At 38.8% G+C, this 14,287-nt stretch overlaps 1 protein-coding gene across 1 annotated transcript in view; it reads left to right on the top strand.

Annotated features, from left to right (window-relative positions):
• Positions 1-2,729: 2,729 nt before the first annotated feature.
• The window catches only part of LOC147701931 (myosin-4), a 36,710-nt gene continuing 25,152 nt past the window's right edge, over positions 2,730-14,287 (top strand). Inside the window, exons 1-12 of the mRNA XM_086930557.1 lie at positions 2,730-2,812; positions 3,158-3,214; positions 7,876-8,092; positions 8,186-8,329; positions 8,985-9,141; positions 9,416-9,443; positions 9,528-9,642; positions 11,052-11,144; positions 12,871-12,934; positions 13,028-13,126; positions 13,228-13,331; positions 14,071-14,209. Coding sequence (XP_086786683.1) covers positions 7,889-8,092; positions 8,186-8,329; positions 8,985-9,141; positions 9,416-9,443; positions 9,528-9,642; positions 11,052-11,144; positions 12,871-12,934; positions 13,028-13,126; positions 13,228-13,331; positions 14,071-14,209 — 1,147 coding nt within the window. The 5' untranslated portion in view covers positions 2,730-2,812; positions 3,158-3,214; positions 7,876-7,888. The remainder of the gene's footprint in view (positions 2,813-3,157; positions 3,215-7,875; positions 8,093-8,185; positions 8,330-8,984; positions 9,142-9,415; positions 9,444-9,527; positions 9,643-11,051; positions 11,145-12,870; positions 12,935-13,027; positions 13,127-13,227; positions 13,332-14,070; positions 14,210-14,287) is intronic.

Below are 14,287 nucleotides of genomic sequence, written 5' to 3'. Positions count from 1 at the left end.
AATATATGTTACAGCTATAGATATTTGCTATTAAAAAACCATTGAAATTCACTGAAAAAACCATAGGTTTTAGGCCATATATAGTTAGGGATTAGCATTTACAAAACCTTAATTTACTCGCACAAAACCATAGAAATTCGCATATATAGTTAGATGCAATAACTATATATCGCGCACCCGCAATCCACTGCTGATGATGTCACATATTACATCATTCATGACATGGTCAGTGACATCACTGATGACATCACTGATGACAACTCAAATGACATCACTGATGACAACTCAAATGACATCACTGACAACATCACTGATGACATCAATCATGTGATAATACGATCAACCTCTTCAGACTCTAATATAACCTTAGATACACTCAGTGTAAACAGACACTCACAGATTGTCACTCATCCATGGAGTTACTCATACACCTAGTCAGTCATGCAAAGAATCAATCACACCTCCATTTCCTCAACTATACAGTTATACACACCTTACTTATTCAAACATATTCTAACACATATTTACTCTCTTATACAATCACTGATACAAGTTTTCAATGATCCATGCAGCTACTCACACATTCACTGGCTCCTATACACAGTAATTTATATATGTCAACTCTCACATGTACTGTGTTTTACATATGTACTTACTTTGACATGTAGCACTGAGATAGCCATTCACTCACCAATACACTCATGCACACAGTCAACCACCCATACAGCTGTTTCCACATGCAGTTTTGAACCGATACATCTAGTGAATCAACTGTTCACACATCTATGCACAGAGTCACACACCTCCCAGCCACCCACACACACACTCACTCTCCCATACAAATACTTGGGCAACCAATCAATAACCCATATAGTTACTCATATAGCAACTGATCAACACATGCAGCAGTTTACAGAACAACAGATATAATGATGCACAAATTAAGACAGTTTAGTCACTAACCCATGCACTCAGTGAGACACATTTAATCACTCTCTCATACAGTCAGTCATGCACCTACTAAATCCTTCATCCAGACACTTATACATCCACTCATTCTTCAATATGTAAGACATATTTTATCTTTACAGAAAAATACAGTCACTGGATGATGTCATCAGTGATGTCATCAGTGATGTCACTGACCATGTCATGAATGATGTAATATGTGACATAATCAGCAGTGGATTGCGGGTGCGCGATATATAGTTATTGCATCTAACTATATATGCGAATTTCTATGGTTTTGTGCGAGTAAATTAAGGTTTTGTAAATGCTAATCCCTAACTATATATGGCCTAAAACCTATGGTTTTTTCAGTGAATATATATATATATATATATATATATATATATATATATATATATATATATATATATATATGCGCTGGCATTAATTCCTACCTGTAAGTGCATTCCCACCTAGGTGGCAACCTTTTCTTCCATACATACATATATACATATATTAGCAAACACCATTATAACTATTAAACACAAGTGATCCAAAGCAAATTGATTTATTCCATAAATCAGCACAGGCCTTTTTCGGAAAAAGCCTAGGTGTGTGAACAAGACTACGTTAGTAGTCGAAACGTTGCATTTTGGAAGGCACAAGGAATAAATAACATCTTGCCTGGAGTACGTGGGGTCTGTCTCTTCTTTCGCCGCTGCCTGAGGAGGTTAGAAGATTTTGCTCATATATATATATATATATATATATATATATATATATATATATATATATATATATATATATATATATATACATATACATATATACATATATTAGCAAACACCATTATAACTGTTAAATACAAGTGATCCAAAGCAAATTGATTTACTCCATAAATCAGCACAGGCCTTTTTCGGCAAAAGCCTTGCTCACATGGGGGAATATTTTTTTGTGGGATTGAATATGAATATTTACTAGTAGCAATTTTACTAGTAGTAAAGTTACTAGTAGTAACTTATCTTTGTGAAAACCGAAAAGTAGTAAAGATAGACTTTTGGCATGAGTTAGACTTTTGGCCTAACTTTACCTTTCTGAATCAGGCTCAATGTTGGCAGATTCGCTTTGTGGTGATTTTTCCTCCTATATGAATGCAATTTCAAGCAAAGCTGCATTCGAAAGAAACTATTCTCCTCATGGGTTGATAAAACTAGCAAGCAAAATACCGAAGCAGATACAAGTATCCACCCTCCTCATGTGAACCAGGCTCTTATATTTCATAAAGCAGCCCCATATAACCCTGACTTCATAAGGCTTTGGCCTTTTGCTAAGGTATCATGTGGAGGAGGTATTTTTTCTTCACGTTGTGTATGGCCTGAACCCACTTGAGGTTAGGTGCTAGATTATGTTACATCATCAACTTGTTTGCACAATATCAAAGAGTGTATAAAAATAATATCTGTAAGAATAACTGCTATGTTAAAATAGAATTCGGTTTGAACATAATTCTAATGTATTTCCTAGACTCTTGTGCATTATGTGTAGCTGGCTGCATCCCTTTCTCATAAACTAAAGTTGTGTTCTTGTCTAGGAGCACTGTGGAAGAGCCCGGTGTAAGTTGTCACTTCGTGGAGAATAGGAACCAAAGGAATCCCCCCAGCACATAACATGCATGCGTCAGCCAATTATTTCTCGCCAAGGCTGGATGAAGAGAAATTATAGCCAATAGAATTTGACATTCAGATTCGTATTAAATGATTACCCTAATATGGCCGCTGACCACGCTGTGTTGGCGTATCCCTGACTATAAAAGCGTCCCAGGTCCACCGTTGTCCTTAATCCGTCACTGGCTCACCGACCAGAGGTAAGTGAGGACATGGCGTTCAGACGTACGAGAGATGCGTCCCCTACAATTGCTGTTCCATAGAAAGCCTGGCCCGACCCTACACCTATTCCGCTTTTAACCGATGTCATCTATGCATACGGAAATTATTTGTTTCGCTATGCGTTATGTGGAGAGCTTGTCCAAAGTAAACATACACCCTGGTGCTGTAAGCGACCCCGGAGGCGCGCTCAGCGATGGATGCCAGGATGCTCTGTTTGTTTCCCTTTTATTGCGCACAACGCGGGGTTTCTTAACGGCGTGGCGCGCGCGCACCGAACGCTAACCAGAGCAGCCGGGCCTACAAACACCTCTCTTGTCTTTCAGCCTTCGGGGTGCCCGGTTCTTTGTTCTATTCTTTTTTACACCTGGGAGGCGGCATAGGTAAGTGGTATTTTCAAAACACAGCCTGGTTTGGTGTCTGTATGGGGGTGAATATTGATAATGGGCAAGTGCAATTGTCTCGCTCTCTGTCGAATTAGAATGCAAAAGCAAGAGAAATGGATTACAAGTTGTATACTGGTTTATCAAGGACAACAAAAAGGAAAGAGTATATGATAATAGTTAATTATGGCAGAACCAGCCAAATAAATAATACAGGAGATGAAAGTAAGGCAGCTAGCCAGCTGTTTGACGATGCACCAGTTATGGGTCTTGTGTTCATCGCAGAAACCCTTAATATCGGAGTGCACACAGGTGTGCTTGGGATTCGAAAACAGGAACACAATAGAAAAACCCAGAATCAGTTTGATAGGTTGAAACTTCTGTGAACTTTGAAATGCTTTCTAAAGGCTTAACAAGGTAGTCTTCCATCCACGGTACAAAAAAAAGGATATTTATAATTTGTGAAATGTGATGTAGGTACCTCGGGGATAAAAATGTTGAAAAGAAGTGCTCGTAATAAACACAATTCTGACTTTTTAAAAAAAAGTTTTTAGAAAGTCAATTACAATGAAGCAGCATTCAGTTTAGGATTTCACCGACACATCGTGGCGGTATGACTAACAACCGTAGGGCGTGATTCGAGCACTCTACCTCCAAGCACAGGTGCTAGGATTAATCGATAATGTATTGATCTCTGGCAGCAGGCGAAAGAGTAGCAGAAATGACCTGAAAACAATCTGACTCCCTGTGGTTCATGCACCACTAACCATTGTTACTAGTCCCAAGGTCCTCATATTCGGTTACAGTAACTCTTAGAAGATGCTTCTCGCGTTGCACGGGTTCCTCAGTGCGCAGTCCCACCTGCATGCATGGCTGGATCACCGAACTAGGAACCTAACTAGTAATTTCATTGGTTGTTCAGCGTGAGAGATTATTTTGAAAGTTTATGGTCCTGGGCAGGAATAGGTTTGATGGAGAAATATTTGCGAGCTCTGCTATGAAAGACTTTGTTACTATCATCCCATTTCTGATTGTCATTGTGAGATGTCAAGAAGTTGTCACAGTATGTAACCTGTCCGGACCTGAAGTGGTGGACTAAATTAAAGTCCTCTGTTGGCCAGCAGCGTTTGGCAGATCTCTTCAGTTATTTCATGCCTGTTCAGTTGGCGATGGGTGGTTTATTGCTGTGAACTGATACACCACAGGCTGTAAGACCTAACCCATGGCAGTTTTGTGTCATGAGAATGTGAAAGTGTTAAGCATCATAAGGCAATTGTTATTCCGACTGTATGAACTACTATCCAGTCCAGTGAGTTTTATGGCATTATTTGGGGGCAGGGAGGGTTATATATTGTGTTTTATTGTAGTTGAATTTATATTGCACTTACTACCCCTGATGAGGCTTTGAAGAGGTTTACACTGGACAGCATCTTCCTTCGGAATCGGAGGTCATTCGTTAATCTAGTGGTTAATAGGATTAACATTTTGTTCTCAAGAAAACCATTCCATGGATTTACTCCAGTTTCTTTGTAATCATTTAAATAAACAGGAGTTATGTATGATTATAAGTTGGGAAGAGTATGTGATGTCTTGCAATTGGATGATGGGATTAACGGATAGAAGGGATTTTATAATGTTAGGTTGAGGCATAACTTTTAAGTAAAAGAGGATGTGATTTTTGAAATTCTGGAATGAAATGATGGCAATTGGCATAAATATAGTAATATTAAGGCATGCATGCATTTTTAATTTTTTTATATTATCTAGTAATAATACTTCACATAATAATCAAAATGTCCAAAAAAACAAGTTCCATAGAGCATAATAACAAATATATACTGTCTGCGTCAATAATGGACGGGATCCCAATGTGTCAACCATGGTTTTTTTTTGAGGGAAGAAAAAAAAACATTGAGAACTTTTTCAAAAGTTACAGGGTGTAACGAAACACGTGTCCGCTGCCATCTTCCCTAAAAAAAACCCATCGAGGACACATTGGGATTACGTCCACTATTGACGCAGACAATATATATTTGTTACTATGCTCTATGGAACTTGTTTTTTCTGACTTTGTGATTATTATGTGAAGTTTATTACTAGATAAAAAAAAAGAAAACAAATGGAATGCTTTGATAAATTACCCTACAAATGACTAATTGATATCTTTAATGTATTGTGGGCAGTGTCAAAGACAGAGTCTAGACAATTTTTGCTTACCAGCATAGACTGAATTATGGACATTAACCCCTTCGCTGCAGGGGTTATTCCCCCGCTGTTCGGGGAGGGAGGGGGGCGCGCACAGTGCCCCCATGCTCATGACGAGCTCAGCTCGTCATGAGCTACGGCGCTCCGGTGCTCATGACGAGCTGAGCTTGTGACAGGTGCATTGGCTCCCGTGGAACACTCAGCACAGCGGGGGAATTCTCCCCGCACCTGAGCGTTTGACGGGCCATGGCGAGCTGAGCTCATTATGAGCACCGGAGCGCCATGGCTCATGACGATCGCAGCTCGTCATGAGCGTCGAAGAGGTTAAGAGTGCCGAGACACATTGTTTGTTGTTCTATACATGTGACTTAAAGCAGGCTGATCTCAAAAAGAGGTGACATGCAGATGATGGAACGTAAGGAGGGGCACTCATTAGAAAGAGAGAGGAGAGTTTTTCATGATGGGTTTTGGGAATACTGAGACGGCTCTTTAAGACAGCATGCTATCTGAAGACGCAGAACTGTAGAAAGAAACAATGTAAATTCTAAGGACCATGGTACAAATTACATTTTGCACATGTCACAGACCATGAACTCCATAAAGCCTCCATCCTATATGCAGATCTTGTCTTGCCTTTCTTGCTGCACTGAGGAACCTGATTATAGTATTCTTGCTAAATATTGTAAAGGTTTTGATAGGCATGTAAAATGGAAAGGTGGTGGCTAAAAGTGTTTGAAGGCAAACACATGCACCTAACTGCCTAATCTGGTGCAAGAAGCACTCGCATTGTTGACTCAGCCATCCCAAGACTGCCTGTGCAACTGTACCTCATACTGTCTTCTATACAGAATGAGGAAGTAAAGTAAAGACATACCGGAAGCGCTAGTCTGAGAGTGCGAAACAGAGCATAGCTATGCAGGGGATGGTCCATCACTGAACATTAACAGATGTTTAAACATTTGGAACCAACTGGGGAATTACTTGCACACCAAACCTAAATTATGTGATTCCGACTCCGACTGCAAGACGACAGAAGTGTCAGACAGCCTAGAATACCACATGGGAGCTGCCAATCAGTAAAATGAATTCAAAAGTGCTCAGAGCTATTTTCAATATGCTAAAAATCCAAGCATTGATTCCTACGTGTGCAGCTATATTTGGTGGCCCCAGCTTACCGTTCTCCCTCCTGCACTCTGTCTACAAAGTGTTCTAATGTTGGGGGTTAATCATGGAAAGAGTACTTGCAGAACACTAGACCTCACATGTGTAAAAACTTGCATTGTCACACCTGTATTTATTTACTCATTTGTATGGCGTGACGAATCATCCCCAGGGGGATCTCTCGGCGCCTGAGAAGAAGACACCCACTGAGCAATATAATCTTAAAACAGCCCACTCTTAGGCATTTTATTAAACCTCGAACCTCCATTCCTAATTTCACCTCACTCCTTTAATACCAACAGGGATTCGTCCATTTGATCTGGACCTGGGAAATATCTGGATATTTTTATATGATTAATGAGCTCTGGTCTTATCCATTAACGTCTGATTGATAGATCTAACGTTAGCTAATAAAATAACATAAACAATGTATGGTACTGTTGTAACTTAATGTCTCCTCCCCAGCTTTCCGAGTCCCTGCTGCTGAGACAGTTTGTGAGGTCATGTAGAATGTTGGGAATGTTTTGAGTGGGATTGAGGGTCAGTTGAAGATATTGGCTGAGCGACAAGGATGCTGCTCCTGGTGGGGCTCAGCTATTTACTTACCTACTTCTAACTAAAATATAATACATCTTTTTCTTATAATCAACAAAATATATTAATATATATATATATATATATATATATATATATATATATATATATGTATATATATATATATATATATATGTGTGTGTGTGTGTGTGTGTGTGTGTGTGTGTGTGTGTATATATATATATACATACATATATTTATTTAGATAGACAGAGGAAAACGTGTGCTTTATGTTTACATATTTCTTTCTTTCTCTGTTTTCTGTTGTACCAATATGCTACCTTACAGGTAAATGAAAGTGTTACACTATAACTACCCAGTGTCATATTGGTGGGCATAGATGGGCATGCTAATTTATATATAACACGTGATGATTAAATCTCAACAGATGTTAAACAAATGTCTCATATAGCAGGTTGGCCACTAAAAGGAAGAGCTGTTGTGTGGTTTGTGGTCACTTCCTTATTATGGATTTTCTTTTAGAAAATATGATAGGGTGCATATCTACACTTTTCTGACATAGAAAGCTATAAAAGTAGGTAGAATGATGTATAGCTAGATTGGCGTGTAGATAGGCTGATGTACAAAATGAAAGATAGAGAGACAGATGGATATAAATTCAGATATGCATATTCTAAGTCACAAGGATAAATAGTTAAATGCATAATGATTTTTTATTGAAAACCATTTCACTTTGACAGGAACTCTGCAACCATGAGTTCAGATGCTGAGATGGCCATCTTTGGGGTGGCTGCCCAGTTTCTCAGGAAGACTGAGAAGGAAAGAATTGAGGACCAGAATCGTCCTTTTGATGCAAAAACATCATATTTTGTGAGTGAGCCAAAGGAGATGTACCTGAAGGGTGTCATCCAAAGTAAAGAAAGTGGCAAAGTCACTGTAAAGACACAAAGTGGTCTAGTAAGTAACACCGGACAAAATTACTGACTCACTAAAGGTATGATTCTCCGCACACAGTCTGGCAAACCTTTGACTGTTTCTTCTTACTCACAGACACTCACAGTGAAGGATGATCAAGTCTTCCCGATGAATCCCCCTAAGTATGATAAAATTGAGGACATGGCTATGATGACTCACCTGAATGAAGCCACCGTATTGTATAACCTCAAAGAGCGCTATGCAGCATGGATGATCTACGTAAGTCTAATGATACTTTGTAGTGTGAAACAAGCTATTCAGCTCCAGACATTTGATCTAAGTTTACTCTTCAATTTGCATTGTCTGTCACTGGTCCATCTACAGATAGCCAGTGACTTAGATTGGATCCCATGACCTGTTCATTGTTGGAAGTGGTCAACCCATCTCCTTTACAACCGTCTAACAGCACTTAAAGTTTTAAGACACTTACACCAATTCCTTAGGCGATGCTCTGCACTTTTTCTACCGCCATCTGCCCCTACTCATTACCTCAGTAAATGTTTTTCTAACTGCCAGCCCCTCACTGATGTCAGGTCATTAGTGATCCTTTTAATTTCTGCATTCATGGCTCACAGTAGAGATCACAGCGCAGAACAAACAGGTTTCATGCAATTATTTCTTTTCATTTCGTGGGCATGTTTCAGAGTCTCTACAAGGCTACCTGATTTAGGGACATCATTCTTACCGCAAACAGACTTATTTATGTTTACACACAATCATACACAAACACAAATACTAATTTCTCCTCAAACATGCTTCCAAAATGGTTTTGCCATATTTTGTGAACCTGCACTGTCAAATTCTTCTTTATGTGTCACTCACTACCTTGCCCCAACCAATATACACCAATGCATTCTTCTCTGTTTTCCCTCAGACCTATTCAGGTCTATTCTGTGTAACTGTCAACCCCTACAAGTGGCTGCCAGTGTACAACCCAGAAGTGGTGAGTGGCTACAGAGGCAAGAAGCGTCAAGAGGCCCCGCCACATATCTTCTCCATCTCTGACAATGCCTATCAGTCCATGTTAACTGGTAAGTAATCTCCCAGACCATAGGCTGAATCTTTGTTTAGAGACAGACACTTCCAGGAATTTCATGCAGCAACTAATGCATACAGGCATACAAGAGTATCAAGCATAGGTAATGTAGGGTAAATACCTGAATAGAGTCAGATGTCTGCTATCTCTATTTGTCTGCCAAAAAATAACTTTTCTATGAATTCTTCTTTAGAAGAAATATTTTCTGTTACAAATATTTGACTTGTTCTGCATTTTAATTGACTATTCCTAATTGTTTCCAACCATAGACCGAGAAAACCAGTCAATCCTTATCACGTAAGTGTGCTTTCATTAATATAACTAAATAGGCTGCATTATTGAATTGCATGTTTTTTTCATAGCCTTCTTTGTATTCCACAGCGGAGAATCTGGTGCAGGAAAGACTGTGAACACGAAACGTGTCATCCAGTACTTTGCATCAATTGCAGCCTCTTCTGACAAGAAGAAACAGGAGCCACAACCTGGAAAGATTCAGGTAAAGCAGAGGAACCTTGCTAAATGTCCTTTCATGAGGACATTGAACTAGAATAGTTGTGTCATTCTGCTAATAACTGATGATAAAATATTGCATCATTACAACATTCAAGTGAGGTAGATAAATACATCTTGCTCCTTCAGAAGAAAGTGTGGGCAGCAATATTTCCCCATTCTTTGTCCTGCCTCTGGTGTGGCTACTTTGGAAATGTTCAATATGTTTGAGGGAATCACCATATGGGGAACACTTAACTACATCAGAGCTGTTGCAGCTGGGCCTTCTGCAACAGCAAGTTATGCGTGAAACTTTACGCTCACATTTCTGTTTCCTCTCGGGACCAATTTGTGCTCAATTAGTCTCTTTTCAGAGTTTAAAGCCTTTATGTTGGCACATTATAGTTAAAATTGGCTTGAGCATGCTAAGTGAACAAGGGCGGGAAGAACTGTAAGCCAGAGGTTAGGTTTCAGCTGGTCATAGAGAGCTCTGTGAAAACTCACCATACATAAGAGATATGGAAGGTAGACACCTCTACCAATGTCTCCTTTGCTGACTACAGATAAGTGAAGAGGTTGGTAGAAAAGTCATGAGCCTTCATAGTAATCTAGTTAAGCCCAGTCTCAGCAGATACCCCTAGGAATTACGTATTCTATTTTAATAAATATATCCCTCAACAATGTTTTTAATGATTAATATATTTAGAATAGATGTATTTATTCATACTCATATTGTCACTGTTATTTGTCCTTCTGCTTACTTGGCTCAACCCAAGTTTTAGTCCTCCTTCTGAGTCCCAAGGTAATCCTGATTTTTGTACAAAAGATAGTTTTGTCCAGAATCTGGATTCCAGGTAGTGTGGTAATTATTACTCACATGATCTATAGAATTTAGGTGGAGGAATCTATATGATCCCAAGTTTCCCAGCGAAATATACAGCAGAAACATACAATGATACTGCTTTATCTCCCATTCTGATGTTCTTAACACAGTATAATACTGTAATACCCACCAGGTAATCAAAACGGACATTATAAACTTGACTTAGTCCATGTTCTCTTCATGTGTCAGCACTCGTTACTGTGGAACTCACATGTTGCAGGGAGAGTCCATATTGAGTGAGTCAGACACAGGTATAGAAGAGAGTAAGATCATATACTACAAGACTCAGCAGAGTCATTTTTAGAAATCCATGATCTACAAAGGATGTTGAGTTTGCACTCCTTAACCTTCTATGGACCAATATGACAGCCCTTTGATCATTGTTAACATTTTTAGAAGATGAGGATCTAGGATCATATTTTACTTTATTGCAAATTACTTTCTACACTGGTCTTCAAGAAAAAATATAGACATTATTACACAGTGGAATATTCAAAATGGCAATTCACAATTCGAAAATGTTTTTCTTGTAGGGCACCCTAGAAGATCAAATCATCTCAGCTAACCCGCTGCTGGAAGCCTTCGGTAATGCTAAGACTGTGAGAAATGACAACTCATCACGTTTTGTAAGTTTATGACTGAGCTATCTTCTCTCCATAGATTATTTCAGTCATTTTCAAGTAACATTAGCAAATGCTTTAGTTAACTCTTCTCTGAGAAAATTATTCAGAGGGATGGAACCCTCAGACTCTGAGTTAGAGAATAAATTATACATAGGAAAGACCCTCACAAAGTGATTTAGCTGTGGAAAGCCCCTCAATTCTTTGAGTCAGTGTATATATTTAGGCCTATGGACGTTCATCACATCTTTTAGTTAAAGAAACAGGCCACTCACCTCTTTCTCATACTTAAATTATTTATCTTGTTCACTTTCTCTTCTCCTCCCGATTGCTCTTGAGCTCTCTTTCCCTGTCTATACATATAATCCTTTTTTACTTTATCCTCTCTCTTCCTTGCCCCATCTACTTTCTCTTGCCTTTATTTTACCTGTACACTCTCTTTTTCTCCTTTTCGCTCCATCTATCCCATGTCTATATTTCTAGGATCCACCTTGACTCTTACTGTTATTCCTACTGTTTTTAAGTTTCACTCATATTTAATGAAAGATTTGTCTAAAATGAGAAAGAGCAGTAAAAAGTTTGATAAAATCCTGTTTCACAATACCATTATCTGGCGAGGCGCATACAAACATATGCATATAGATATGTGTGCGCATATATATATATATATATATATCAGGAGTTAAATGTGTACCCCATCCTCTTAATCAGGTGTCACATACAATTGATATTTCATTGTCTACTGTTATGTGTATTCTTTAGGTCAATCTGTTAAATGTAATTCGGAAGAGCAGATATCAAATTATTGCAAGACTGTGTTTTACACAATTGAAATCATCAAAAGACCCATATCTTTATTTAATATTATGACCTAGATGGGAACTACTGTTCACACCTATATGAAGAATTACGCAAAACTGTGTGGGAAGAGTTAGGCTTACATCTCCCTGCCTTTAGACCATAAGTCTTGCCTGCAGTTCACTACAGCCCCCGAATCACACACATTTCCACATCACAGTGTATGTTGAAGCACTGGATAAGGTGAGAAGAGGACATAGAAAGGGACATAGTGAAAAGACAGCATTTACATCAGAATCCCCACTTCAAAGTGGAGGACCCAATTATCTACCTCATGCTCCCTTATCCATCAATTGCCCACCTTGAAATAGCTTGAGAGATTTAGGGGAAACCTCCCAACATTGATCAAAAACTACCAGGAATTTTACCCTACGCTGAGCATAGCAGGCATACATCTTCAAACAACACACAATGCTTCATATACAAGTGTGTATCTGGGAATAATCAATGATCTTTTGTAGTGGGGACCTTGGTTACTAGAGCACAGGCAAAACAGCATGTTTTTTTAGCAGTTTTGTATTCTAATAAGGGGAAAACCCTGTAAGCAGAAGCACCACACATTATGAATCAAGTATGCAGAGCATTTGCATGATATCGGCTCCACTTGCTGTCAGCACAAGCGTGAGCTGACATGTTTATATTTCATTTTGGCCAGGTTCTGTTGCTGTGCCTTTTGTGAAGGCTAGCGACAGGGGTCTATATTTTCTATTTTTCTTGTTGTGCATTACCTGTCATCACACGAGTCATTTTTTAATACCTTGCTTTGAAAAAAATATATTATTATGTGTAGTTCCAAAGAAGATGAAAAAGCACTTGATATCACTGTACCATAGTGGACGTTTCAATGCGACATGTATTTATCATTATTTCATAGGGTAAATTCATCAGGATTCACTTTGGGGCTACAGGAAAACTGGCCTCAGCTGATATTGAAACCTGTAAGTTATAACAAGGTAGTAGAGTGGCAAATTTACAGATCAATGAGAAGGATGAAAACAATAATGCCTTTAATATTTTTTTAAATTTGGCAGATCTTCTGGAAAAATCCAGAGTCACATTCCAGCTATCAGCAGAAAGAAGCTACCACATCTTTTACCAGGTCATGTGTAACAAGAAACCAGAGCTTATTGGTAAGTATGAGTCTGCATGGCTCCATCCATGAAATCTAAAATTAAAAACACTCTTCATTATCCACTTTGATTAATACTAAACATCACCACATCTCTTGTAGATATGCTACTGATTACAACCAATCCGTATGACTTTGGATATGTGAGCCAAGGTGAAATTACTGTAGCCAGTATCGATGACCAGGAGGAATTAATGGCTACTGATGTAAGTGTTAACATTGACATACCTTTTCTAAAATGTTTATGAGCCCCTGCTTCACCTCTAAGTTCCAGAGGATAGTAAAATTAAATCAGGAGTATCAATGTACATATAACAAGTGACAGTAGAGTTGTTGTAAGTTTTTAGGCCTTTCTGAAAACTCGACTGGAATTCCCCATTCTATGGTTGTCTAAATGCTGACCTAACTAATTAATCCTGCTTTGCTTGGGAAAAACATTCTAAAAAAGGAGGCCAACCTGTGATGAGGTTTCAAAGTCCCAATGATGCAAAACACTGTAAGAGGAAATGTTGAAATTTCACACCAGGCGAGTCTCGCCAGGCCCGTTTCTCAGAAACCCTTTAACAAACCTTGCCAGATTCACACTTGCTTATGCAGCATTAACACTGCTGGGTCTAATCTTCGTCTGTGGCCTTTTGAGTTTCTGTGTAGTTCTTTAGTCTGGCATGTAAACATGCTTATTCTTCAATAACACTGCAAACAAACACACAGTTCAAAGTGGACGATCTCATTCATATAAGACAATCACATAATGTTGGGTAATAAACAGTACATGTGCACTGTAGACCCACATTATTGAAAGAAACAATCTATAGTAAAGTATTAAATTTAACATCCATCACTGAGAGATGCTTATTATTAAACAGCAAGTGTTCTCTTTCTAAGTTGTGCACTGCATCCTGACCCTCCCAGCATGTCTTTAATGGAACTGTGTTTTATGTACAGAGTGCCATTGACATCCTGGGCTTCAACACAGATGAGAAAGTGGGAATCTACAAACTGACTGGTGCAGTCATGCACCATGGCAACATGAAGTTCAAGCAGAAGCAAAGAGAGGAGCAGGCGGAGCCAGACGGTACTGAAGGTAAATGTTACACTGTTCTGTCGTTTTCAGTTAACTTGGTATTGGATTTACACATGTGTTATAGGAACTCTCGGTACA

Source organism: Lissotriton vulgaris, chromosome 7 (assembly GCF_964263255.1).
Source record: "Lissotriton vulgaris chromosome 7, aLisVul1.2, whole genome shotgun sequence".
NCBI classification, from domain to species: Eukaryota; Metazoa; Chordata; class Amphibia; order Caudata; family Salamandridae; genus Lissotriton; species Lissotriton vulgaris.
The sequence above is the reverse complement of the archived record's forward strand: the minus strand, read 5'-3'. Positions and strand labels throughout refer to the sequence as shown.